A 26,438-nucleotide genomic window follows, 5' to 3' on the forward strand; every position below is an offset into this window, starting at 1 on the left:
CCGAGAGTCTGGAAGCGCCCTTAGCCTCTGGCGAATTTTCTCCAAAATTTATGTGAAATGGGCAGGAGCCAGATTGACAGTCGAGATTTGTCAATGAGGCTGGATGGTGATGGGAGGAGGAGGAAATTATGTCATCCTCGGAAAGAACAGGAGTGCGCGAAACGGGTGGGGGTGGCGACGGCCCCAAAGTGCGCTTTAAAACGCTTCGCTCGCCCTTCCCGGGGCTGATGGGGCGCAAGGAACAGCTCCTCTCCAAGAGAGACGCTTCACTTTGCGCACTTGTTTCCAGTCCTTCTCCTCTCCTCACCCCGCCCCGGGAGCTGTGGCAGGAGAGATCGGCTTCCAGGTAAATCCCGCTGCCTCCCCTCCTTTTCCCAACGGAGATGCTCTCCTCTGGCGTAGAGGGCGGCTGCCCTTGCCCTTCCCACTTCCACCAGCGCAAAAGCACCTCCGGCTTATGTCCCTGGGCCTGCGCCTCCTACTATTAAGGGATGCGGTTGGGGGACAATTCAGACGACTGTCACGTCCCTTCGGCTTTTTACACTTCGGTTGTAGGCTGCGATCCTAGAGGCGCTTAAGGCTGTAATCCTGTACATATTGCCCCAGGAGGCAATATCTCACTGAAATAAGGAACTGACCTTATGGGAGACCTTACGGGAGTAAGTGAAATCAGTAGGGTTTACTTCAGAGTAGGCGTGTTAGGCTTGAGCCTGGTGACTTTCAGTGTTGACGAGGACAGGATCGGGATCAATGCAGGCGGCTTGTTTTAAAGGAGCGCGTCTGTAAAAAGAAAAGGAGCAAACGCGTTCACACGGGATTGCGCGTCTTTGGGTGAGGAAATCGAAGAACTAGATGGAATGCGGCTCCTAGGAGTCCCTCAGGGACCCGGTGAGAGCAGCTTAGTTGACTTCGGGACCGCGGGTGAGGAGCCTACAAGCCACGGTGGCGGAACGGGGCGCATCTAGAACAGGACGTTTGAGGATCGCAGCACAGCGCGCTTCTAGGATCGCAAAGGCGAGCCGCAACGTTCCTGAGTGGGCTTGGGGATTTCACGGCCGCGACTTTTGGGGATTATTGGAAATCCTGCAAAAATGTTCTTCCGCCAGTATACTATGTGCTAAAATTGGTCAGTACCAGTGTATGTGGAAATGTGTGTGCGCGCAGGGGGTGACATCACAGATAGCTCCTCAGGTGTTTTTTGGGTGGGGTGGCGGAGAATAAGAAGATAAAAATATATTGGTGTGCCTATGCACCTACATATTCACACACAGGGTTCTTTGTCAGATGTACACGAACGTCTTGTCTAATCTGAAGACGGAGTTGCTGCCAGTAGCCAATAACCACCCCTAGTCCCCCCTCCCAAATATTGCTTCCTTAGCAATAGTAATCGACAATCCTGTCGCGGGGAGTTCCGCGGAGCAACCCGAGACAGTCGCCGGGACTGGGAACCCGCACAATTCCTCTCCGCTTGCTTTGAACCTGCCCAGCGTCTGCTTAGCAGTGGGACGGCGGCGGCGTTGTCGTTTCCTCCTATTCTCTCCCTTTCCTCGTGGGTTTTGGTGTTTTTTTTAATCTCCGCGGTCTCTTTAAATCTCCGCTTGTTTTGGCACCCGCGCTCTTCTCCCCCCGCCCGCCGCCGCCTCTGTTTCTTTGCTGCCTTTCAATCTCTGCGTGAGCAAAAGGGCTTCCTCTGCAGGGAAGGAAGGGAAATGCCTGCCGGCCGGAGCAGCAGCAACAGCAGCAGCAGGGGGAGACCAGCAAGAGCAGCAGCAGCAGCAGCAGCCCTGGGCATCGCACGGCGCGCAGCGACCAAGGACCGTCCACTTGCAGCGAGCTGAGAGCGGCGATGGGGCAGGGCCACCACGGCTCCCCGAGGCACTGATCCCCCCTACACCCAATCCCTGTCCAAGAGGCTCCGTCCGGACACTTTTGGAGACAGAGGGAGAGAGATTTCTGCTGTTGCAACTCGCGTCTCTTTCTCTCCTCGCATTCCCTCCCGTCGCTTGCAACTTGGCTGGAGAGATCTCCTCCCCGCCCCTTTTCCCCAGTCCCTCCATGCCCCGACCTGAACTTTAGCAGCCCGGGGGCTCCGGCTTAGGGAGCAACCCTGAGCGCCTGCCAGGCGGAGAACATGATTTGAAGCCGGGGAGGCGGCCAAGAGGGACGCAGCGAGTCGAGCGCTTTGGCGGAGACTCCGGAAGATGAGCCACGCAGGTAAGGACCTGGAACGCGACCCGGAGAGGAGAAGGGGCTCCCGAGGGCGACCCCGGCGCCTGAGGAATACTTCCTGGCCGGGCGCGAGTCGAGGAGCCCGGGGAAAACTGTGGCGGGGATCGGGGGACTCCCTTCCGAAACAGACGTGCTGAGGGACAGGGATTCCTCAAGCAGAGTTTGCCTTTTTCTCATTCCTGCGGGAGGCGTTTACTCTTCCTCTCCCACCCACCCCGCCAGGGTTATATCCGATCGATCGATCCCGCTACCCGGTTTGGTAATCGATTCCAGTCCGTCCGTCGTTTCTTCCGCAGAATCGAGAGAGGGGAGGGTCGGCGAGAGCGGAGCTGACTCTCTTGCCCTGGCGAGGAAGGACCCGCTTCCCTTCTCCGCCCGCGCCCCGGGCGCGCACACAAGAGCGGGAAGCGGAGCCTCGCCAGGTCCCCCGAGTCCTCCGCGCCCGAAGTGTCCTCTTCTTAACGACCTGCTAATTTTATGGAGCTGAGAGTTTGTGGTTCTCTGGGGACTTTCCCCTTCCCAGCCTGGGCTGGACAGACACGCACCAGGCGTCTAGAGCGCGTCCAGCTCCCCAACCCAAAGATTTTTTGGAACTGTAGTTTGCTAGAGGTGCTGGGAATTCTAGCTCTGTGAGGGGAGGAACTAAAGTTCCCAGGATTCCTGTGTGTGTGTGTGTGTGTGTGTGTGTGTGTGTCGAGGGGTGTGTGCTTGGCCATCTTCCCAAGCTGACCCGCCAGAGGGATGATGGGCTCCCCGGGCTCCGTCTCTGACCCGAAGGATCGGCTGTGCCAACTTCCCCCCCCCCCCTATTTTCTCTTCCTCTCCACACAACCCGGTTGAACGGATCTCTCCGCGGCTGGCACAGCCCTGCCGGTCCGGCGAGGAGCCAGCAGCTTTGGAGGACCCGGGTGGCACACAGTGCGCTGTTTGTTATGCTGAGGCTGTCTCGCTGCAGTTTGTGTATGTGTGTGTGTGCGTTGCGGTGCGCCCGGGGAGCGCATTCGCGGCGGAGGTTAATTGGGGAGTGGGGTGGCGCTTCCTTTGCACTCGCCGGCCTTGGGCAGCCGAGGGCGGGCTCCGAAGAGCGAAAGAGGCTTAATCGACGCGGGAGGAAGGCAGGCAGGCAAAAGGTTAAAACTGCCCGTGTGAACGAGTTTTTCCAATGCGTGGGAACGAGGAGCAAGCTCTTGCACTCAAGTCCTCTTTGCGAGCTTTCCGTGGGTAACCGCTTGGCCGCTGCCAGAAACAGGATGTTGGGCTGGCTGGGCCTCCGGCCTGATCCAGCAGGGGCTCTTCTTATGTGGCCTTCCAGATGTGGATGGTCTCCCTTGGTAGAGCATGAGACTCTTAGTCTCAGGGTTGTGGGTTCAAGTCCCGTTTTGCTGCATTGCAGGGAGTTGGACTGGATGACCCTTGTGGTCCCTTCCAACTCTATAATTCTATGAATAAAGGAATTCGTTGCCAATGCGGACTTGGTGTTGATGGGAGGTGGGCTCCCCACAACATTTGGAGGGCCAAAGTGCCATATTGCAATAGCCAGGATTCAAAGATCAATTTCTCTGGTTTTCATCACTTGACCCATTCTGACTTGGGGCCTTTCCAGCAGAGGGCAACACTATGATTATTGCAATCCCTGCACCATTTGCTGCTTCTGTGATATGTAGGAAGCTGCTTTGTACGGAGTCAGACCTAGCTCTGTATTGCCTACTCTGACTGGCAGTGACTCTCCAGGGTCGCAGGCAGGGAGCTTTTCCCAGCCCTGCCTGGGGATGCCGCAAATTGAACCTGGGACTGTGAAAGACCCTCACGAACCAAAGAGAATGCATGGAGTCTGTGTGTGAAGCAGATGTTCTACCATTGAGCAACAGTGGTACCTCAGGTTAAGTACTTAATTCGTTCCGGAAGACTGTTCTTAACCTGAAGCACCACTTTAGCTAATGGGGTCTCCTGCTGCTGCTGCGCCGCCGGAGCCCGATTTCTGTTCTCATCCTGAAGCAAAGTTCTTAACCTGAAGCACTATTTCTGGGTTAGAGGAGTCTGTAACCTGAAGCATATGTAACCCGAGGTACCACTGTACTCCCCATAAGGTCCTTCCTTATGATTGCAGGTCTTCCTTGCTCCCCTTCCCACTTCCAAATGCTTTTCTGTGTGGCACCTGATAGATTGATGATAATACATCCCTGAGGAAATGTCAGATCGACTGCCGGGGGGGCAAGGGGGAAAGGCAGCGCTTCCATAGGATTCATGCTGCAGGGATTCCCCCCAGCAGTGCTGCCCATAAGACTGAGTTATGAAGTTATTGCAGCTATTTCAATCATCGGTGTGAAAGCGGAACAAAAAATGATAGTTCTAGGATTTTGAGTAAAAGACCTTTATCCTCCAGAGTAGAAATAATTGGCTAGAGAGGCTTTCCTTGAAGACAAGGTCCTCCAAGAACCTCTTAACCTTTGCCATAATTGGTGGTGTTTGTGCATGAGATCCAGGAAAGGAGACTGTAGAATATGTTCAGGGGAAAGAAACTGCAGCATACAAAGAGAAAAAAGTAATCTCTGAAATATTAAGATCAACTTAGTAACTGATGGAATTTCTCTGTAGCAGAACCCAATTGCTGCTTGTGATAGCTATTACTATTTAAAAAAAAAACAAACCTGTTCTGGCTGCTCTCAAAGCAGGGATGGGAAACATGTGGACTTTGGTAGACTACAACTCCCATCATCTCTGACTGCTGGCCTTGCTAGCTGGGGCTTATGGGAGTTCATCCCTGTCTTTAGTTGTTCCTGCTTTTGTATTGGGGGAATGGGAGATGCTCTCAATTGCCACACTTTTGTGGGTGCTTGCTTTGGTTTATGCAAGATATACCTTGAAAGGGAAGGGTGGAGCTCAGTGACAGAAGGTTTGTCTGCAGAAGTCCTAAGCTCAGTCCCCAGCATCTCCGGGTAAGACAGGGAGAGACTCCTGCCCTGATAGCCTGGAAAGCTGCTGTCAGTCAGTGTGGAAAATACTGGGCTAGATGGACCAATCATCTGACTCGGTATAAGGCAGCTTCCTATGTTCCTATATGCAAAGTCATTGTCCTTTATTGGCTTGAGATGGGAAGAGCTTTTGGGCATAGTTCCTTCGCTTTCCTTGAAGCTTATGTCATGGGCTCAGGTACTTTTCTCTTTCAACTTGCACCCTCCCTCCCGTTCTCCAAACCATCCTGCCACTTTTGCTTGACTTTGATTCAGTCTCCAGATAGTCAACACTTTTTTTTCTTTTTCTTTTTAAATGCTTCATTGTGCTCTGAAGGAAATGGATCGAAATTTGCCTTGCCTTTCTGCAATGCTTTGAATGGCAACCATAGGGGAATGACTGAATGCAAACAAAGGCGGGAGTAGATAACCTTCAGATATGTGACAGGTGCTGAATTCTAAGGCTTGATGATTTTCAGAATAGAGTTTTACAGCAGGGGCAGACATACTTCTGGCTTGCAAGATTTCCTCTTTTTTTTAGTAGAACAACAGTGTTTTAGTTAGATCACGCCCATAGTAGACACGTATTCTCAGATATCTGTCCATCTCATGAACAGCTGATCAGTGTAATTGTTGAGCATCTTACTAGCATTATCTGGGCAGGGTCCCAGCAGGGAATCACATGGGCTTGTGGGGGGGCGGGGGGAGAGGGAGAGAGAGGGAGAGAAGGCTTCTAAATAGATGGACCTAGCTGGATTGAGGTAATTGAACTTTGGGCGCTCAGATTTGAGTCAATCACTGTCACTTCCTACACACTGGGCCAGGTCCTATCTCATGCCAATGTCTGCCAGATATTACTTTACTGAATTACATTTATGGGTGATAACAAAACTTATACAGTAAAAATTCTGACCTATTGATTGGGCATCCCAGTAGCTCTGGGCTACTGGTTTCATCTGGTGAGGTGGAGGGGGAGTAATTTGAATTATTACATTGTAGTTCATTTTATCTCTGCAAAGTGACTTCCTGCTCTGACATTCCTGTCCAAATTCCCCATAAAATTTTACAGTAAAGCCGTTACTCTCTTCTTCTTTTTTTAATGCTTGGCCAAATCTTTCAAATGAGTATTTAGGAACAAAGCAGAAAATTAAACTCGAGATTGACCAAAGGATCTTTGACATGAGTGGAACACTTTCTGTTTTTTAAAAACAGTAGAATGAAATAGGCAGAAGAACCATTGATTGCATGTAAGAAAGAGAGAGGGGGACAAATTAGTCTTCTTTCTTTGGCAATCACTTGTAGCCGAGTAAGATTGTCTTCCATAAACACGGTTTTAACAATGAGTCCTTAAGTGACTGTGGAGGCCAATTCTGGATCCACACGTCCTTCCACAGTGGGGACATTGGTTTCCGGGCGGGAGATGTTCACGGCGCGGATTTGCCAAGCATGCCTTCCTCTTTAGCACGTTTCTCCCTTGCGTCCTGAGTTTGAGTGTCTTTAAAGCCCATGACACCTTTGGTAAAGGCTGTTCTCCAACTGGAGTGCTCGCAGGTCAGTGTTTCCCAGTTGTCAGTGTTTATACTAATTGGTATAAACATATTAGTAGCCACCCATCCATCTATCCATCCATTCTTATGTCCCAACGCCATCCCTTTGCTAAACCAAACTAGGGTTCACAATTGTGCAGGAGTTGCTGCAGTTTATCTTGGACTTGAGAACTGTCATTAGAATACACTGCTAAGAATACACTGTTAAGAACCCACCTCCCCTTAGCAGCCAGAAACATCATAGCCAGACACTGGAGAGACCTGTTAGGAGTAAGCATGGACCAATGGTATCAAAGAGTATGGGAAACAGCCTTATTAGAAAAACTAACCAATAAACTGAAACTGACAAATAGAAGAAGATGCCTTCACCCCAATTTGGTTCCCCTTTATCACATATACAGCCCAACAAGACAACAAGAATTACACGACAGCGTACAAATTAATCTGGCTAACCTGATTCAAAAATAGACACTCACACCCCACTCACATACAAAAACAATTCTCACTACAGCCAACCAACCACACCCTAAGCCACCCCCGGCCTCTCTCACCACCAAGGAAATACAAGTGAATAGCACTGACACAACCCCCCCCCCAAGTAGAATAATAGAAGCGTAACCACCCCACTCACCATTCTCTCTCCCCCTTTTCTTTTTTCCCTTCTTCCTAATTGTTTAAACCAATTCATGAACCAAGAACTTATACATTGACCACTAATAAGGAAACATATGTTGCAGATATTTTTTCACATTTATTATGCTATTTTTGTCATATACAAATGACATGAGAAAACTTGGTATACTTATTTGTATAACATTATTCTTGTCTATAAAACCCAATAAAAAAAATTAGATATAGAACACACTGTTAAGTTTTCATGTTGGGCCAATAATAAACTATATTTCTAACAACTGGGATTCCTTTTTCCTTTTATTTTTTGCTGGTCAGTGGTGCTACCCTAGTTTTTGTGCTTGTTTCACAACTGCACCTGCCAAACAGTCACTAACAGTAGCTTTCCTAAAGTTTCCCTAAACTGGATTAAGTGGATCGAGTTAAAAAGAGCTTTTCATAATTATGGCATCACCACAAAGAAGGACTTGCCGTTATGGTTGCCAAGGTAGCCTTGAGTCGTGCTGGCACAGAAGAAATGCCTCCACTGAAGATCTAAGGGATCAAAATGTATTATTCATTTATTCTTCTTCACTGCTCTTCCCTTGTGGACTTTACAGCAGGTTTTTCTGGAGGTCTACCATCTAGGAAGCTTATAAAGCCAGTCCACCCCCTGACTAATTCCGTTAGTGTTATTCACACCATTTTAGATGCCTTCTACATTGTTTAGATGCACAATTTGTTTTGAGGCAAAATCCAATAGCATTTTTTGTTTTGTTTTGGTAGAACTGTCATCATGAGGAACTGCATTAGTCATATTTAAACTCTCTTCATTTCACCTGAGGGAAAACTTCTACGTTCACTTTGTTTTTGTTTTGCTTTAGGTAAAAATCCTGTGATATCTCTCAAGGTCCATCTAATATCTACTTCTAGACATTATGAGGGAACCATGGGTACCACAGCAGCCTCTAGTGAGACACTTAGACTTGGCCTAAGTCAATTTCCTCTCTGAAGCAAGGGACGTGTTGCCCCTCCCATGCATTTTACAGAAACTAATAAGATTTGCAGCTGAATTTTACTTCAGCACTGCTATTGGGGCAGGATCTTCCACTGAACCTGAGGACAGCAAGCTAGCTAAGGGGTTCAGGACAGGTTCCCAGGTGTGTGTGTGTGCGCGCGCACACACACAAACAATATTCCTTTGCCACTGCTCACTGTACCACCACCACCTGCTGCCTGAGGTGACTGCTTCACTCTGCCCTATAGCAGGGCCAGGCCTGCTTGGATTTTAATGGCCTTTCAAGACCAACTCCTCTAGATGCCATGGGATGAAGGTGGGCTCCTTTAGATGATAATGTGTAGTGCTTCTCTTCAGAATATGGAAAGCCAGCCCTGCTGTACTTGCAGGCCTTCCTACTCATTTCGCTGATTGGGGCCTAGAGCTTCTACTCCAAAGTACTGCACTAATGGTGCCACTGGCAGCCACATCTCTCCTCCCTGAATCCTTCCAGTAAAGGAAGTTTAGTACAGAATGTGATGAAGTCTGCTAAGTTTCGCCACTCTCAGCAGCAGGAGTGGGGAACTTCAAGCCTGAGGGCCAAATGTAGCCCTCCAAGCAGAGGCGGTTTTAGCGTGGCATGACTGGCACAGTCACAGTGGACGCTTCCCGGCAGGGGTCGCCAAAACAATGCTGTAGAACAGAGCGTGAGAGACAGGGTGCGCTAAATTTTAGTGTTGCACAGGGCGCTACCAAGATATGAAAGCCCAAAGTTTGCCACTTCTCTCCATCTAGCTACTTCCCCTCTCCACAGGCCACATCCCTTACTTCACACGCCAACTATTTTTGTCCGGAATATGTTTTTGAACTCTAACAATGCCTCTCGCTTCCATGAGTGGAGGATACAGATGGGTGTGTGAATGTGTGTAAAAAGTAAGCCCACTGTACAAAGGGGGAATTATCATTCATTGCTCTACCTCCTTTGGCCTCTGGCCCTCAGAAAGTTACCCAGAAGGCAATGCAGCTCTCAGGCTGAGAAAGGTTCCCCAACCCTTGTCAGAGTTGGATTTAGGGCAGTGTGATCACAACTATGATGTAGTGAATTGAGCAGAATGGAAGGTAAACGATGAGGGATGCCTCACTGCTGAATTTTGGTGCCGCTGAAATTTGAAATACCAAAGTCTGCCTGTTCTTCAGAAAGCATGCTGAGCAGTGGCGGTGAAATTCTGAGGAAGCAATGGTGGCTGAAGTTGCTGGGGAGGTGTGGGGCTACGGCTTGCGCACACATCCCTCATAATCGTGATACCTAGTTTGGACCTCATATATAGACACAACTCATGAAAAAGAGTGAAACCCCAGGGGTGTGAAATCCATGACGTCTTGAAATTATTTACAGTTTCATTCCGCAATACCGTTGATGACAGCTCAGATGGTTTATAACGTCAGCGGAGCTCCTCTTGCTGGAATTATTTCCTTGTAAATCACTCCAACCCATCAATTTAACAATCTCTATAACATATGGGAATCAGGTCACAAAGCATATGCTCCAGATTTATCTAAATTCTGAGAGAAAAAATGATAATATGGCTTATCAGCACAGCCCTATTAAACTGTGGTTTATTGGGTGGTTAAGATAGCCTGAGGAGCAGAAATTAGCATTTGTAGACTTCATCTCAGTGCAGCACTTCTGAAATGAGCTAAAATAAATGAGGATAAAAAAATATTCATCTTTTATTATTATAGTCAGTAATAGTGGATTGCCAAGCCTTTGGTTTTAGCTTTACTGATCGTGTTAGGAAATTGCTGAAGGTCTTGGTGGACCACGTAATGGCTTTTATGCCTGTTGTAATGCCCTGTGCTAGATGCTGTATGCTTTTTAATTGTATTTTTATTGCTTCTTTTATTTCTTGTATATTGTATTTTATTGTATTACAATTTGAATTCTGCAGAATTCAGATTGCAATGCAGTAAAATACAATAGAAGAAATAAAAGAAGCAATGAGAATGCAATTAAAATCAATATGAATATTTGATGCAATGGATGTGCCATCTCCCATCTTCAACCGTAAATCCACAGACATGCCATAGATCACCTGAATGAAGCTCACGTACTACTGGTGGTCCACAGACCATAGTCTGGGAACTCCTGCTGCAGACCATTGCTGGTTCCAGGTGGTTTGGGTGTGGCATTGGGCATGGTGTCCTCACAGTGGGTGCTTCCTCTGTCTGAGAGAGGATGCTGCTCTGTCTCCTCACTGTTTACATGCTCAGAAAGGGCAGGCGAGAGGAGGAGCAAAGCCAGAGGTTAGCAGTAGTCGCCCTGTAGGTGTGAGTTGTTTGGCAGATTCCTAGTGCATTGGCAGGTGACTACCCCTGATGCCAGCCCTACTAAAGGCCCATGACTTTTAATGGGACTTAAAGGTAAAGGGACCCCGACAATGAAGTCCAGTCGCCAACAACTCTGGGGTTGCGTTGCTCTTCTCACTTTAAAGGCCAAGGGAGCCAGCGTTTGTCCACTTCCGCAGGCAGTTTTTTTCCAGGTCATGTGGCCAGCATGACTAAGCTGCTTCTGGCGAAACCAGAGCAGTGCACGGAAACGCCGTTTACCTTTCCACCGGAGCAGTACCTATTTATCTACTTGCACTTTGATATGCTTTCGAACTGCTAGGTAGGCAGGAGCAGGGACCAAGCAACGGGAGCTCACCCCGCCGTGGGGATTCGAACCACCGACCTTTCAATCAGCAAGCCCAAGTGGCACAGTCGTTTAACCCACAGCGGCAGCCACTGGGACTTAGTCACATCTTAATTTTTATGGATTGTGCCTATGCGTAGTAATTCAGAGACTCTTTGGTTCTAATGTCTCTATAAACCACCCACAGGAACAAATTGAATATGTTAGCCCATTTGGAGTGGACCTTTGGTTTGGGATCATAGGGAGAGGTACAGACTTAAGTCAATGTGACTCAAGTATTCCTAATAATGCACTTGATTGCAGCTATAGTCTTTAGGATCATAGAATCATAGAATTGTACAGTTAGGTCATCTAGTCCAATCCCCACCTCCCCTGCAATGCAGGAATCTCAGCTAAAGCATCTGTAGCGAATCCTCCCAATTAATACCACCCATTAATAATGCAGCGGATCTACTCCTGCTAACTGCCCCCAATTAATTATACTGCACCCACCTCAAGGTACACCAATTACACAAATTTCTACAATTTACCACAGATTGTCTAGTGGGGGACTTGTGTGAGGGAAAACTTGATGATTAGAGTCTTAGGCAGAAAATAATCAAACAAATAGGAAAAGTTTTATTAAACAACAACAAAGTGGGTCAGGAAATGCGTTCCTTCAGGTAGAAGTTACCTTGTTTACTTTAACTAACTCTAAGACGTTTCAGGCTTAAATGCAACACTATAGGCACAGCTCTTCTTAAACTTCAGTTACTGAAAATCTGTTGTTACAATTCAGGTGGTAGATGTTCAGTTTTCTGGAATAGATGGTAAAATGCTCAATTCAGTTTCTGTCACTTAGATACTACAATTAAATATTTTCAGCACCATACTTCTTCCTTCACAACTTAATACTTTGGTTCATGAGTGAGGGGCACTTCTCCGCAGTTACCCACTCTCTTCACAATCCCACACCTGAGGTGTTCCAAATGGTATAACTCAGAACCATTTCTCCGTATTTTACTCCCTATTTCCCAATCTGAAACCTTTCTAAACATCTCAAATCAAATCCTATCCCTCTTCTCAAATCCAGCCCTATATCTCATCTTAAATGCAGCCCTATCTAACTCTCTCCCTCAAAAACTGCTCCATTTATCCCCCCCCCAAAGTGCTGTTCCTCCCCCTCTGTGGCTAGCCCATCAGCGAGAGGTTCCAGCACTCTGGTGGAGTTTCAGGGGGACTGCATCACCAAACTCTAGTCCGGCTTTCATGTCTGTCACAGCATCTATGACAGATGGCCATCCAACCTCTGCTTAAAAACCTCCAAGGAAGGAGAGCCCACAACCTCCTAAGGGAGTCCACTGTCAAACAATCCTTACTGCCATAAAGTTCTTCCTGATGTTTATTCTTGTAACTTGAAGCCATTGGTTCGAGTGCTGCCCTCCAGAGCAGGAAGGTTGTTCCCTCTTCCATGTGACAGATAGATGTAAGAGGTTGCTCTTTTTATGATTTATAGAGTGGTGGTTTTCCAACTGTGTTCCAGGGTTACCTGAAAGACAACTTGCCCAATGGCACTGGAACTTCCCATACAATGCGTAGCCACAACAGTCATACTGGGGTTGGTTCCTAGGGCACATTTTCAAGATGAATCAAGCACTATGCAAAGGCAATTGACTTGTGGATATCCTGAAAGTGATTGCATTTGTGATGATTGAGCAGCTCTGTTCTCCTAAAGTCCCGTGTACTTTCCCTCTGCTGTGTTTCCACATTCAGAACGACACAAACAGGGTTTGCATTCTGAGATATGACTACTTTAGAGTCCGGACACTGCTTTGCAGATCTGTTCCTTGCATAATTGTGCAGATCCATGATGTGAATTTGTGCAACAGAGGTTTTACCACCATGGGCTTATGTATGCTTAACTTTTGCCCTACACTTCCTAGGCAAAGGCCCACACTTTAAAGTACTGGGTCCAAGTGCCTTTTTATTTATTTTTTTTGTTTTGCTCCAGTGCTTTCCCCATGAAAACCCACTCTTTAAGACTGAATCAGAACAAATAGCAATTCAGGTTTTCCATGAATTGCTGTTTGCACCAATGCAGCAGTAAAAGAGAGAGTTTTCATGGGGAAAGCACCAGGACCATTTTTTTTAAAAGGGTCTGGACATCGTGCTTTAAAGCATAGACTAGAAACTTGGCACAATAGGAAGTCTGGATGAGCCCCATATGAGGAAGAATAAAGAATTAAGAGCTTAACATTACCACTTCCAGCTTTTTTTGGGGGGGGGGAGGCAGGGAATTGCTTGCCTCTTCATTAGAGCATTTCTTTGCGGCTCTGAAATTGCAGTTGAATGGACTTTCCGAAAAGGGATGTAGCTCTGCTGGAACAGAGTCTCACCCAGAGGAAAGTGGACAAGCAGAGGAAGAAACAGATGCTGACAAGGAAACCTCAAACAATAAGGGGAGGAGAAACACAAGAAAAGCTGTCTGATCCAAAACAGTTTTCCATAGGTACAGGGTGTCTTTTTCTTCTCTGATCTGATCCACCCCCCTTCTCAACCCAGCAGCCCAGTGACAGATCTTTGAAACAAACAGGCATGTTTACCATTTTAAAAGCCTACATGCTTCTCGTGGTGCTGTATATTTTGCCCTTCACAAAGTCACAGCAGAAAAGCTCTGCACTGGCCAGCTGCAACAGAGGCAGAAACGTATTGGGGGTGAACTTGCCCCTGACAAAAGTGCCACTGAGATACTTTGTCCTGGGAGAGATTTTTTATTATTATTATTATTATTATTATTATTATTATTATTATTACTTGATTGCTTACCTTACACATGCACACCCTGATCACTGGTACTCAGAAGAAATGGGGAAGTGATTAAAATGAGCTTAGTCAATAGCAGGTCGTAACAATTAAAGATCTTGCAATCGTGGGAGGATGGCACTCTTAGAAATATTAGAACGTGGAATATTGGATAATGCCAGTGAGACACTGTGTGAATCTGGCTGCATATGGCTCCCCAAAGGCTTCCCTCTTTCGTACCATCTGGTTCAAACCTTTGATAAAGTTCTTGTGGCAAGCTGCTCATTTCCCATACGTCTCGTAAAGATGAGTCAAAAGCTTAAATCCTATTTGGTAATTAAAATAGTAGAATTGGAAGGGACCTCAAAGGTAATCTAATCCATCCTTCTTACTAATGCAGGAAACCTACTCTTACATCATCCCTGGTTGGTGGACATCCAGCCTCTGCCTAAAATCTTCTAGTGAAGGCAAGGCCACTGTCAACCATATGGCCAAAATCTCCTTTCTTGTCATTTGAACCTTGTTGCTTCATAAGGTAGGACCCAAATCAGTTGAGTACAAATTCACTCCATCTGGAGAAGATAGAGAAGAGGCAGCTGAGAGTCCTTTGGATATTTAAACATGGCTGTTGTGTAGTAGATGGAGCAATTTCTACACAACTATCTTAAAAAACCTGAAGGATTACCACCTGCCCTGTCTCTTCTCCAGGTTCAACATGCTTTCCAACTCCTTACACCTTTTCTCCTTGTAGGACTTAGTCCCTAGGTTTCTAACTATCTTTGGCACACCCCTCTGGATGCAATCCAGTTCATGGATCTCTTTCCTAGACAGCAGTGCCCACTTATGTATTGGCGACTTCATCTATACATTTGTAAATTGAAAAGAGAAACAGTAATGGATAAAGGCATTGTATTCCAGCTACTGAGATCACAAAAGTTCTAGACAAATTTGTGGAGGATCCATAGCTGTTATCATCTATGACATGGGTAGGCAAACTAAGGCCCGGGGGCCGAATCCAGCCCAATCGCCTTCTAAATCCGGCCCGCGGATGGTCCAGGAATCAGTGTGTTTTTGCATGAGTAGAATGTGTCCTTTTATTTAAAATGCATCTCTGGGTTATTTGTAGGGCATAGGAATTTTTTCATTCCCCACCCCCCCAAAAAAAAATATACTCCGGCCACCAACAAGGTCTGAGGGACAGTGGACCAACCCCCTGCTGAAAAAGGTTGCTGACCCCTGATCTTTGATATCAAAATAGAACTTAGAGACAGCCTTTATGTGAAAAATGGTTACAAATGGCAAGAGAAGGCTGTTTTTTGAGCTTCCTAGAGGCATCTCTTTGGCTGCATGATCGAGCAAGGAGATGGTTGTCTTGTTGTAGATAGTTTGGGGAAAACCTTTTCCTAAAAAGTCTTCCCATAATCTATATTGTTTAAAGAAAGGGTTTTGTTTTTTTAAGGGATAGTCATGGAGAACTACCAGCCTCAGAAAGTAAGCAAAATGTGTTGGGCAAATTGGGAGGGATTATTTCCCCTTTATTTAACCCTTTCTTCATCCCCCCCCCCAAGCATTACAAATCTCCTAAGCTGTTGTTATAACCACTGGTGTAGTTGTATTTAACTGAGTTGATGGGATGGAGGATTTAATGGCATGCACTCCCCAAGTGTGTTTGAACAATCAAAAGCCGTCATAAACTGGATTTTTGTTTATGTGGCATTACAGCAATGCAAGGGAAACCCACACCAAATTGTGATTTGGGATAATAAACAAGGTTCAGGAACAGCAGGAATTCTCTTGTATATCTCAAGCTGGCAGAAAGCAAACAAGTCTTGTTGTGATATCCTGCTCTGGGGTGTGGCAAAGAAAGCTACTATTCCCTCCTTTTCTGCAACTAAAACAGAGTCAATAGCCGCCAAGACTATCCATCATAAAGCTTTTGTGAGCACCATCAGTAACTTTAAAGCAAAAGAACGCTGCTTGCCAAGGAGACTTACCCTTATTGTGTTGCTCTTTAGAAGAAGCAAAACAACGGAAGGAATTATTTGGGGAAGGTGAACTTGTGTTGACACCATTTCCAGCCTCATGGCTTGATCACAAATATTGCCCACTTCATAGCCATTGGGAGGCGCTTCATTTAGCCAAAGTCGAGCACTTTTAAGTCCCATCACTTTCGGCGGGAAAGCAGTTCTTTAACGAAACTTAAAACGGGACTGGACCACGCCCACATTTTATTGACAATTATTCTTTATTGACTGACTTGCCACTGGAATATCTTTGGATTTGTTTGCTATGGTAGTCAGTGGAAGTAAGTGTTTTGGTTCATCAGTTGATTAAACATAATTTGTGTTCATTGTTTAAAGATAACTGTAAAAATAACCTTGCCAACAGGGTAATCTTATAGGCATGGTTCTCATGGAACACAAAGCCATGGCTTGTTTAACAAATCATGAGCTAACCACAATTCCCACGGACAGCCAAATAAGCCATGGCTTGTTTTGTAAAGGCTTGGTCCCCGTCCATCCCCCAGTGCTCTTACTACATGCCCAGTGCTCTTACTACATGCTGGCCACATGACCTGATTGTCAGGGATGAGGGTTGGGAGTGGCCAAGTTATGGTTATGAAAGGTTGCTGAATTTGCATAAACCACAGTTAAAACAAACAAGATTTGTTACCCAACAGCCCACTATGGCTTCAGGTCATGGTTTGTTGGCAGTACGTGAACCATAGTTAAGTCTGGATAGGGTTCAGATCATCAAACAAACCACAGTTTAGTGCTGTGTATAAAACAGGTCATTGTTATCCAGGGAATGCGGCTGTCATAGTTTTATTGCCACATTCAGTCACTATATATCTATCTATCTATATCTATATCTATAAATATGTGAACTATTAGGCTTATCTAATTTGTAACTCATTCAAATGAATATCACATAGCTTTGTTATCAAACAAAGGTGGGGTTTCCAAGCATGTGGCAAAGTATATGGCTGGGCAATTGTATTCAGCTTGGATGGGTCATAGGTTAAGAATGTAAGCAGAGCCATGTTGGATATATTGTCCAGTGTCCAGTTTCCCACAGTGATCAACCATATGCCTTTTGGGGGATGTGGGCAATTTTTTCTCCACCAATCTAAACTGATGTATCAGTGACTTTGTATCTCCATATTTTAAGTAGCACTAACAACTCAATATATATCGAAGCTTGCTAATATAGCTTTTCCTGTTCTTCCTTCCTTCTCCAGATCTTACAAAGCCACCATTAGCACCAAAGCCAAAGATTCTCAGTCATCTCGCTTCCATAGCTGCTTCCAAATTTCCTCCGTCGCTGTCAAGGTCTGGCACACTTAACAATTCAAACTCTATGTCTAGAGGTCCAAAACCACCCATTGCTCCCAAGCCAAAAATCTCTGCTGACAACGATCCATCGATTCTACAGCGATCCAGTGTTCATGCCAACAATACCTTGAACAAATGTACCAATGGAAAATTGGAGGGAGAGCTTTATGAAGGAAATCAGTGCAACAACACAGATTTCTTAGGATCAGAAGCTGATGATGAATATATAGTGATTTCTGAAGATGAATTGATTGATAAAGTTTATGACTTTGAACATGAGCAAGAATCAGCAGAGAATGAGATCTTGCACACTCCTGAGGAAGCACATGATGAAGAGGATGACTGTACCCACAGCAATGACATCGGTGATCTTGAAATAAATTTATTGGAGAACAATGAAACTGAACCATCTGAAATTCAAGCTCTTGGCAACGCTGAAGCCCTTGAAAAGGAGGATGCTTCTGAGGGTGGATATGACAAGGTGGATTGTGAAACTGATGCCAACGAGAAGAAGATGAACTGTGCAGATGAGTCTGATGAAGCACTCCAAGAACCACATCTGGTAAAGGATAATAACGAGTATAATGTGGACAGTAAGATTTTGAATGGAGATGAGGCTTTGAATGATGCCATATGTGAAGATATTATTTTACAGCATTTAGAGGTGCCAACATCATCTTCAGAGGATCAATCACCAATTTGTGAGGCTCCAGGAGAGGAAGGTCTATCTCAGGTTTTAGAAGAGGAGCAGTCTAATGCTGATGCAGAAATGGGCCCAATGGATAATGATGGGGATGAATCGGCCTCAAATATAGAAACAGAGTTTGCAGAGGATGCTTGTGCAAGCCTAAGCGACCCCCTTGCTAATTATTCTGAAGAAGTAGATACTGGATTAGAACTACATGAAGCTGGTCCTGATCCTGAAGAGACTTTGGGGGAGGCCACAAATGAAGCCGGTGCTGAAAAGGAGGAGGAACTAGACCCAGCGGATGAATGTGAAACAAGCGTAGAACAGGAAGAAAATACAGATGATGGCTACCAAACCACTGAGATGAAGAGCGAGGAGGAAACATCAGAGGCAGCATGTGATACAAGGGAAGACTCCAAAGAACAAAAGGATGAAGTGGTAGACACAGAGACCATGGATGACAGCTGCCAGATCATTCCCTTTGAAAAAGAGTGCAGTGAGGATGCTCCTGACTCTTCTGAAGAAGATTTGCCATTAGAAGGGACTGAAATGAACAGTGATAACCAGCTCTTCAGCCTTCAAGAAGTTAATGAGCTCGAATCTGACTCCCAGCTGGCAGAAAGATCCAAGTCAGATGTTTTACCTGGAGATCACAGCATAAGTGAGTGTGCTTTGGAAGTTATACAATCAGATAACCAAATGCTTGCGGTGGATCACAGCAGTGTTGAAGATACTGCCCCAAGTACACCTGATGAAGGTACAGCTGAAGGTACCTGGCACTCCACAGGAGAATTGGACATTTGCCACCCCGGAAAAGCGGAAATAGACTCAGGCAGTGAATATGTGATTGATGGAACTTCAGCAGTCCCTGAAGTGGTGGTTGTTCCTGATAATGATGGAGAAATCAGCAGTGACTCCCTAGATGACCCATACGTATTGGGAGACAGCTTGCCTTCAGCAAATGAAATCCTCTGTGCTGGAAAAGAAATGGGGGAGGCTGGTGTCCAAGATAGTTCAAGTGATTTCAGAGAGGGAGGGGGAATGGACAGCGAAAACCACTTGCTCTCCATTGATCGGAAAAGCATTGTTACTAGAACAAGGTCCCTCTCCGGGAAAGTGCCTGGGTATGTGCCAGAAACAGTTCCAGAAGAAACAGGCCCAGACACTGAACTGCAGTCCTCAGCCACCGCTTCCACCATGTCTGAAGATGTAAGCCATAGCTTCTCTCTGTCAGAAGGAAAGACAATGGAAATGAATAGAGCCCTACCTGCAAAGCCAAGGCGCTTTGTTTTATACCCTCGATCTTTTTCAGTAGAAGGCAGAGATATCCCTGTCTCTGTATATAGAGAAAGTGAGACCTCCATGTTGGATTACAATAGAATAAACAGAACAGAAGACCTCTCTTTGCCTTGCGTCATTGGTTCCTCAGGTAGTTTTTCCCAGAGGAATCACCTTCCATCCAGTGGGGTCTCCACCCCGTCCTCAGTTGTGGATATTCCACCTCCCTTTGAACTTGCCTGTATCACCAAGAAGCCAATAACGAAAAGTTCGCCTTCGCTTTTAATTGAGAATGACTCTCCCGATAAGTACTGCAAGAAAAAGAAGTCCTCTTTCAAGAAGTTCCTCACCTTAAAGTTCAAGAAGAAGACGGAAAATAAAGTTCATGTGGATGTTCATGTTTCTTCTTCAAGGTCCTCCTCAGAGTCTAGTTATCATGGGCCTTCCAGACTCATGGAACTTGACAGGAGGAGTTTGAGTAGCTCCCCTCAGCTGATATCACGGACCGGCAAGCTGAGGGCATCTGAGTCTCCAACTGTTCTCTTCTACAAGGATGGCAAAAGAAAAGGGACGCCCAAGACCTTTAGTAGGAGTGTGTCACGGGTGGAGTCTTTTGAGGATCGCTCCAGACCTCCTTTCATGCCCCTTCCTTTAACTAAGCCCAGGTCTATTTCATTTCCTAATGCTGATACGTCTGACTATGAGAACATCCCAGCTATGAACTCTGATTATGAAAACATACAAATACCCCCACGAAGGCCAACCAGGGCTGGGACCTTTACTGAATTTTTTGAAGATCCTAGCAGGGCATTATCTGCCGCAAACGAGAATGACGGCTATGTGGATATGAGCAGTTTTACAGCCTTTGAGAACAACAAGCAGCAACCTACCAGCCAGGAAACTGAAAGGTATTGTAACACATATTTATGTAAGGCCTGCTAGCCTTGACCGGAGAAGCTAGGCTTCCTGTGTATTGGGAGTTGGAGGCTTATTCTCAACTTTGCTGGGCTTATCTCCCTTTTTCAGGAAATGCTCTCTATAGAAGAGTGGGAAGAATACAGTATTTTTAAAAGGCATAGTATATATTTTTAAAAGCGAGTCACTAGAAAGTTTCAGTGTCCCCTAATCTAAATGCTTGGTTCATAGATCCCCATATATGGAAGCACTGGGAAAACCAAAGCTTAGTGTTAAAAGCGTTTTATAATGGTCTTATATATATAAAATAGTTGTTCATAAATGTACCAACCAAACACATACAAATATCTAAAGCACATGTCTGAAACCCACAGAAAAGTCCTGAAACTATTTTCTCTCTCCCAAAATGACCTCAAATATTTCTCTGCAAGGTTGAAGGAAATGGGAAATCTCCCCACTGTCTCTTTCCTCTCTTAAGGGCACATTTAAGATATGCATAGGGTGTGAGCCTGTGACCTGTGATCTGGATTTAGGAAATGAGTAGTTATCATAACAAAAGAGTGGCCAGGATGCCCAGGTAATCCAATCAGGTAACCTGGCAGACAGGAAGAAACAACACACCCAGATTTCCGCCCCTTCTCTGATGTATTAAGGCGGTGGTCTGGGGCTACACCCCTTCTGTGATGTGTGTATGATGTTTCTCGAGGTGGTCTTGGACTCCTGGGTGGGTCATTTAAAATGTCTATATAAGGGCTTGCGCGCATGACTTGGGGTCCCGCCTCCCCTCCTGTGTGTGTGTGGGGGGGGGAACACCCTGTTGCAATAGCTTTAATAAAGATCAGGCTTACTAGCTGCTTTGCTTCTCAATATTCTCTGGTTGCTCTCTGTTATTTTCTCCTACTGATAGAGAACCTACAAAATGACTCTATATGGGCTCTTGGGCACCGCATAAGGGAAAAGGAGCAGTTCCCCCCCCCCTCATAACAATAACAATAACAAGCCCATGCAAACTGATGTAAATATTGTCAGAACCTGTGTACACCTTCTCCCCCCTTTGTGCTGGATGATCTACTCTTTTTCTCATAACACTTACTTTAAGGAACTTCTTAACTTCTACAGAGATTAGATTGAATCTTCCTTGTTTTTATTCTGGATAATGTGTCTGCATGCTTGTTTGATTTAGATGCTGTCATTTCAGTGGAGCTTGTGGCTCATCCATTACCTGCCTCCTTAGCTCCCACACTGCATTCTACATTACCTGCTTTTATGCTATTCCTTATTCTCGTTTGCTCCTGTAAGGGTCAGTTCTGGTTCCCAAAAGTTAAAGGATTAATCTGTAGACTTCTCCCAAACTCACCCATTACAAACTATGTGAAGTTCGCTATTTTTACCAAAGTCTGTCATGATCAATGTTTGGGAGAGTTTTCGAATCATTTGAAAAACACATCCAAAGCTGTGAGATCTGAGACATCAGTGAGGCTTTTTTCTTTCTGATCATTTGGAGAGGGGGGGACCCCTATCTTGATCTAACCTTTAATTTCACTAGTTTTCTCTTATCAAAGCAAAGATTTCTTTTGCTTTGACATTCCATCTTAACAATCCCTCGCAGGTTTATAACTCAGAGGAAACACCAGTCAACTTGAAAGCAAATCTGTCCCCATACCAGTCAAGGCAGAAAAAGAGGGAAGGACAACTGTGTGGGAAAGAAGCATCTATTTCCTTAGCTATTATGGGCTATCCAAACTCATCATTGTATTTGGTGGCAGTCAAGGCAACCAGCCAGTGACACATTCACACACATTTCTATAAAAAAATGAATGGGATTTTCACTTTATTTACCATTTGTTGTACATTGCCCATAATCTTGGATAACAGCTTCAGTTAGCAGCTACACTATGCACAGCTAAACTATAATGCTTTAATACTCTGACATAATAAAGTTAGGATGGGGAACTGGTGATCCCTGAGGCCACTGCTTTCTTTCTAGAAATATAGGTGCTGGTACACACCATGAAGTTGTTACAGTAAATGCCACTTTTTTTAACAATAACAAAAAGAGGTGCCGGTACTGCGTGCCCTTGAGTGCCCCCTGAGAAAAAGCACTGCTTGATGTGTTGTTGGACTCCAACTCCCATCAACCCCCGCCATCATGGTAAATAATTAGGGATGATGGGAGATGTAGTCTAGCAGCATCTGGAGGACCAGTTTCTACATCCATGTAACATCAAGGATCCTATATCCTTTTAAATGTCTTTGTGGAAAGGGGGTTATTGTTTTGTTCTTGCCCTTGTTTTTATTATGCATTTTGTGTGTGTTTTTTCTTGTGTTTTTATGCTGTGAACCGCCCTGAGATTTTCAGATGAAGGGCGGTATACAAATTCAATAAATAAATAAGTACTAATAGAAGACATCGTGCCCATGTAGTTTATCCTTGGATGTGGGTGAAAACTGTCTTGCCTTCAAGAGCTAAATTCAAATCCTGATTTATTGATTTTTGCATAGATTTTAACATGTTTTTCTGGGGACCTGACCAAAGAAAAATCTTAAGAATCATACTAGTTAGATTCACTTGTCAATGGATGCACCATTCTGTTTTTTCATTATTATCAACCTGGTAGCCTTGGTTGGGCAGCAGTATATAGACACAGAAATGCATTCATAGCTGAACTCAGACACATGGCTTTATAGGTGTTTATCTCTGGCACTTTCGGTGGTCGCATCTGGACTGAGAAAACTGATATGTCTTCTTGTTGTTGTCAAGTGAAGTGCAATTTCAGAGTGTTCCTTGCGCATAAAAGTTAAAAATATTGAACAACGCAAATGGCTGTGACACATTTATGAACTTCCCACGGAAGCCTTGGTCTGTTAAGGGGAAGCCAATCAAAACTGGTTCAGGAAGTTTCAGCACAGTATTCAAGGCTGCTTCTATGTATGCCAGCACTGGTACTCTGGGAAAAATTGACAACTGCTTTTGATTTATTATTATTATTATTATTATTATTATTATTATTATTATATTTTATAAAAAAGACTTAACAGATGAAACCAGTGCTGGTTTTTTTCTTGGAGGATGCAGGGGTACGCATACCCCTGAACATTTTGTGAATCTAAGTTTGGCCTCATGGAGGGGCAGTATTTCAATATGAGTAGGAAAATGATAGTACCCCTAAACATTTTTTTTTAAGAAAAAAAGCACTGGATGAAACCACCCATTTCGTAAAAGAAAGACAAGAGACAATGATTTCCTCTATGGTTCTGGAAAACCCTGCTTCAATTAAAGCATTGTGGGTTGGGTCCAGACTTAGTCATGCTTAGAGTAGACCCACTGAAATCAATAAGGCCACATCCCAGTGGTAGACCGTCTGCCTCATATGTAGAAGATCTCAGGTTGAGCCCCCAGTTTCTGCAGGTAGGGCTGGGATAGAACCCTGCTCGAAACCCTCAAGAGTGGTTGACAGTGTAGGCCAGTGATGGCCAAACTTGGCCCTCCAGCTGTTTTGGAACTACAATTCTCATAATCCTTGACCACTGGTCCTGTTAGCTAGGGATGATGGGAGTTGTAGTCCCAAAACAGCACTTTATATTATCCAGTTGCAAACCTTACAACATTTTGTAATGCGGCAGTGTGGAACTGGTGGCCCTCCAGATGTTGCTGGAATACAACTCCCATCGTCCCACATTTTCTTTCACTCTTCCAGATATATCCAGTTTTGTATGCAATTATGCCAAATATTGAAAGAAATTTTGTACTCTGCTTTTGTACATTGTTTTCACTTCTATACACACTTTGCTTAATATAATGAATTAACATCAGGAGGCTCGTGGGATCTTCACCTCTCCTGTAGGGTGAGGCAGTATTATAATTGGGAAATGAAGACTAGGAGAGAGAGGTTTGTCTAAGATCAACCAGCGAGTTCATACTAGAGACAGAATGTGATCTGGGGACTTCCTGATTTGCACCTCAGTCTCTTACCTGCCTCTGTACTGCACCAGCTCTAGTTCTCATTATGATGGTTTTTCTGTATTGAATAGAATTCAAAAAACACCATCAAAAAACACCATTTAGATGCCTCGGAAGCCCCAGTGTCTGCAGGGGTTTATTACAACTGGCCAGAGAGAAGATTTCGGTTTTTAATTTCTTTTCTTCAGAAAAGAAAGGGGAGATAAAGGCCTTTGTGCGGGTGGGTGTGGTATATCTTGGCTAATATTTTTTAATTAGATTCCGTCAAATTGATAGCGAAAGAACTCGGTAATGAAAGCATGCAAGAGATTATCTTTCCTTTCAATTACTGATGTGGGGCTTAGTAACTGGAACATTGTCCCCTGAAGGGCAGTTACTAGCGTTAGCCAAAATTTAGCCAACTAGCATTAATAATTAAAATATAATTTGGTAATGCAGCATTAGAAATGCCGTTAAGGTTGTTCTTTCTGTGAAAAGTAGTTAGTCATATCGTGTGGAGAAGGCCTATGGGCCCCACAGTGATGAGTTTTCTGCTGCGTGATGTGGCCTAGCAGCATATTGCCTTTCACCTCTTGTTTTTGGAGTATCATTCTAGACTTTATATTTTCCTGGGGAAATCCCAACATTTTGGGAAGCAGTGTGTTCAGAAAGAAAGACAAATACCTCTGTTGTAATGGCCTCCCCGTGAGTAACCTGACTCACTGTCGGGAATTTCAGGAGAGAGGGTCTTCAGGTAGCGCTTGCCTCAAATCCTGGCCAGCTGCTGCCAGTTTGGGCAGACAGTACTGAGCTAGATGGAGCGTTTGTTAGATTTAGTACAAGGTCATTTCCTTCTGTTCCTTGCACAGGCAGCTCTTGGTTCTCTCCAGTGGCAAGGCGTGGTGGTGATGGATGAAGGTTTTTGTCCATTGTCTCTGAAAAGTCACACAGTCTTGTATGGCTTATAGTCTGTGCATGTGGAACCTGAACAAAATGTTGCAATGTAGAATTTTCCTGTTCAGGTTATTTTATCCCCTTGTCCCTCCCTCCTGATTTTCTGCCCTGCAGATGCTGTCTGCATTCTGCATCGATTGAGCATGCATCCTGGTGCTGTTTGGGGGCCAGGTTCCCACCTACGTATCCCCCCAGAAAATATTGCTTGTACTTCTGTAAACTTTGGGGCCCCCCCACCTGCTGATATCTCCCCGTTCTCCATGGATGGTGTTGTTTTGGATACATCAGAAACTCTGGCCTCTGAACATCAGAACTATGAGAGTGACTCCTATGTTTCAAAACAGAAGACAACGCTTCGTGGGATCTATAATGCTAGTTAGCACTGAATTCCCAATAGTCTGGTGCAGGGGGTGAGATAGTTCCTCTGTGGGTAAAGGTGTAAGAGTATTGAATAAGAGATCAGAATTCTGGGGATGATGAGGCCATTCCAAATATTAGGTTGATGAGAGCGCTGGGCAGTTTTAACAAGATGAAAACTGCACTGCCTTAATGTTTTCAAATAGCCAATTGTGTTTATTGCTCCTATTATATAGTTGTCAGCACAATCAGAGATGATTGTCAGCTGTCACTAGAAGCTAATTGGTTTCAAAGTAAAAAAAAAAAGAGGTGAAATTCAGGACTTGTAATTATTCTGCAAGGGACTAATTCGCAGCAATGGCAATCATTGCGATCAAAGTTAAACAAACTGACTGAAAGCTGTTGTCTGTATCCCACTTTTCAAGAAGCTCAGAGTGGCAGACATGGGTCTTACACTCCCCTTTATAACCTCACAACAACCCTGTGAGGTACGCTTAGGCTAAGAAACATCCACAGGCCCCTGACCATCATGGCTGAGTGAAGGCTAGAGCCTCAGTCTCCCAGGTCTCAGTCCAATGCTCTAACCACTGTGCCAGATGTGCTGTCTACGTTTCCAAGCACAATTCAAAGTGTTGGTGCTGACCTTTAAAGCCCTTAACGGCCTTGGCCCAGTATACCCAAAGGAGCGTCTCCACCCCCATCGTTCAGCCCGGACACTGAGGTCCAGCTCTGAGGGCCTTCTGGCAGTTCCCTCACTGCGAAAAGTGGGGTCACAGGGAACCAGGCAGAGGGCCTTCTCGGTAGTGGCGCCCGTCCTGTGGAAAGCCCTCCCATCAGATGTCAAGGAAATAAACTACTTTCTGACATTTAGAAGACATCTGAAGGCAGCCCTGTTTAGGGAAGTTTTTAATGTGAGACATTTTAATGTATTTTTAATCTTTGTTGGGAGCCACCCAGAGTGGCTGGGGAGACCCAGCCAGATGGATGGGGTACAACTAATAAATTATTATTATTATTATTATTATTATTATTATTATTATTATTAGCTTCGTAACTCACATAATGTATAACAAACACACAAAAAGGTGCAAATGGTGGACTAGTTCAAATGTTTGCCCTACTCACTTGACCCAATGACATTAACGGGCAGATCTCATTGGGATTC

At 45.1% G+C, this 26,438-nt stretch overlaps 1 protein-coding gene across 4 annotated transcripts in view; it reads left to right on the plus strand.

The window, feature by feature from the left end:
* Positions 1-229: 229 nt before the first annotated feature.
* FGD5 (FYVE, RhoGEF and PH domain containing 5) overlaps positions 230-26,438 on the plus strand; it is a 144,811-nt gene continuing 118,602 nt past the window's right edge. Inside the window, exons 1-2 of one of the 4 annotated variants that reach the window (XM_053378066.1) lie at positions 230-346; positions 17,048-20,015. In XM_053378066.1, coding sequence (XP_053234041.1) covers positions 17,167-20,015 — 2,849 coding nt within the window. In that variant the 5' untranslated portion in view covers positions 230-346; positions 17,048-17,166. Of the gene's footprint in view, positions 347-1,550; positions 2,215-17,047; positions 20,016-26,438 lie in introns of those variants that run through there. The other 3 variants (XM_053378064.1, XM_053378061.1, XM_053378065.1) reach the window with 3 other exon arrangements.

This window comes from Podarcis raffonei, chromosome 2 (genome assembly GCF_027172205.1).
Source record: "Podarcis raffonei isolate rPodRaf1 chromosome 2, rPodRaf1.pri, whole genome shotgun sequence".
NCBI lineage: Eukaryota > Metazoa > Chordata > Lepidosauria > Squamata > Lacertidae > Podarcis > Podarcis raffonei.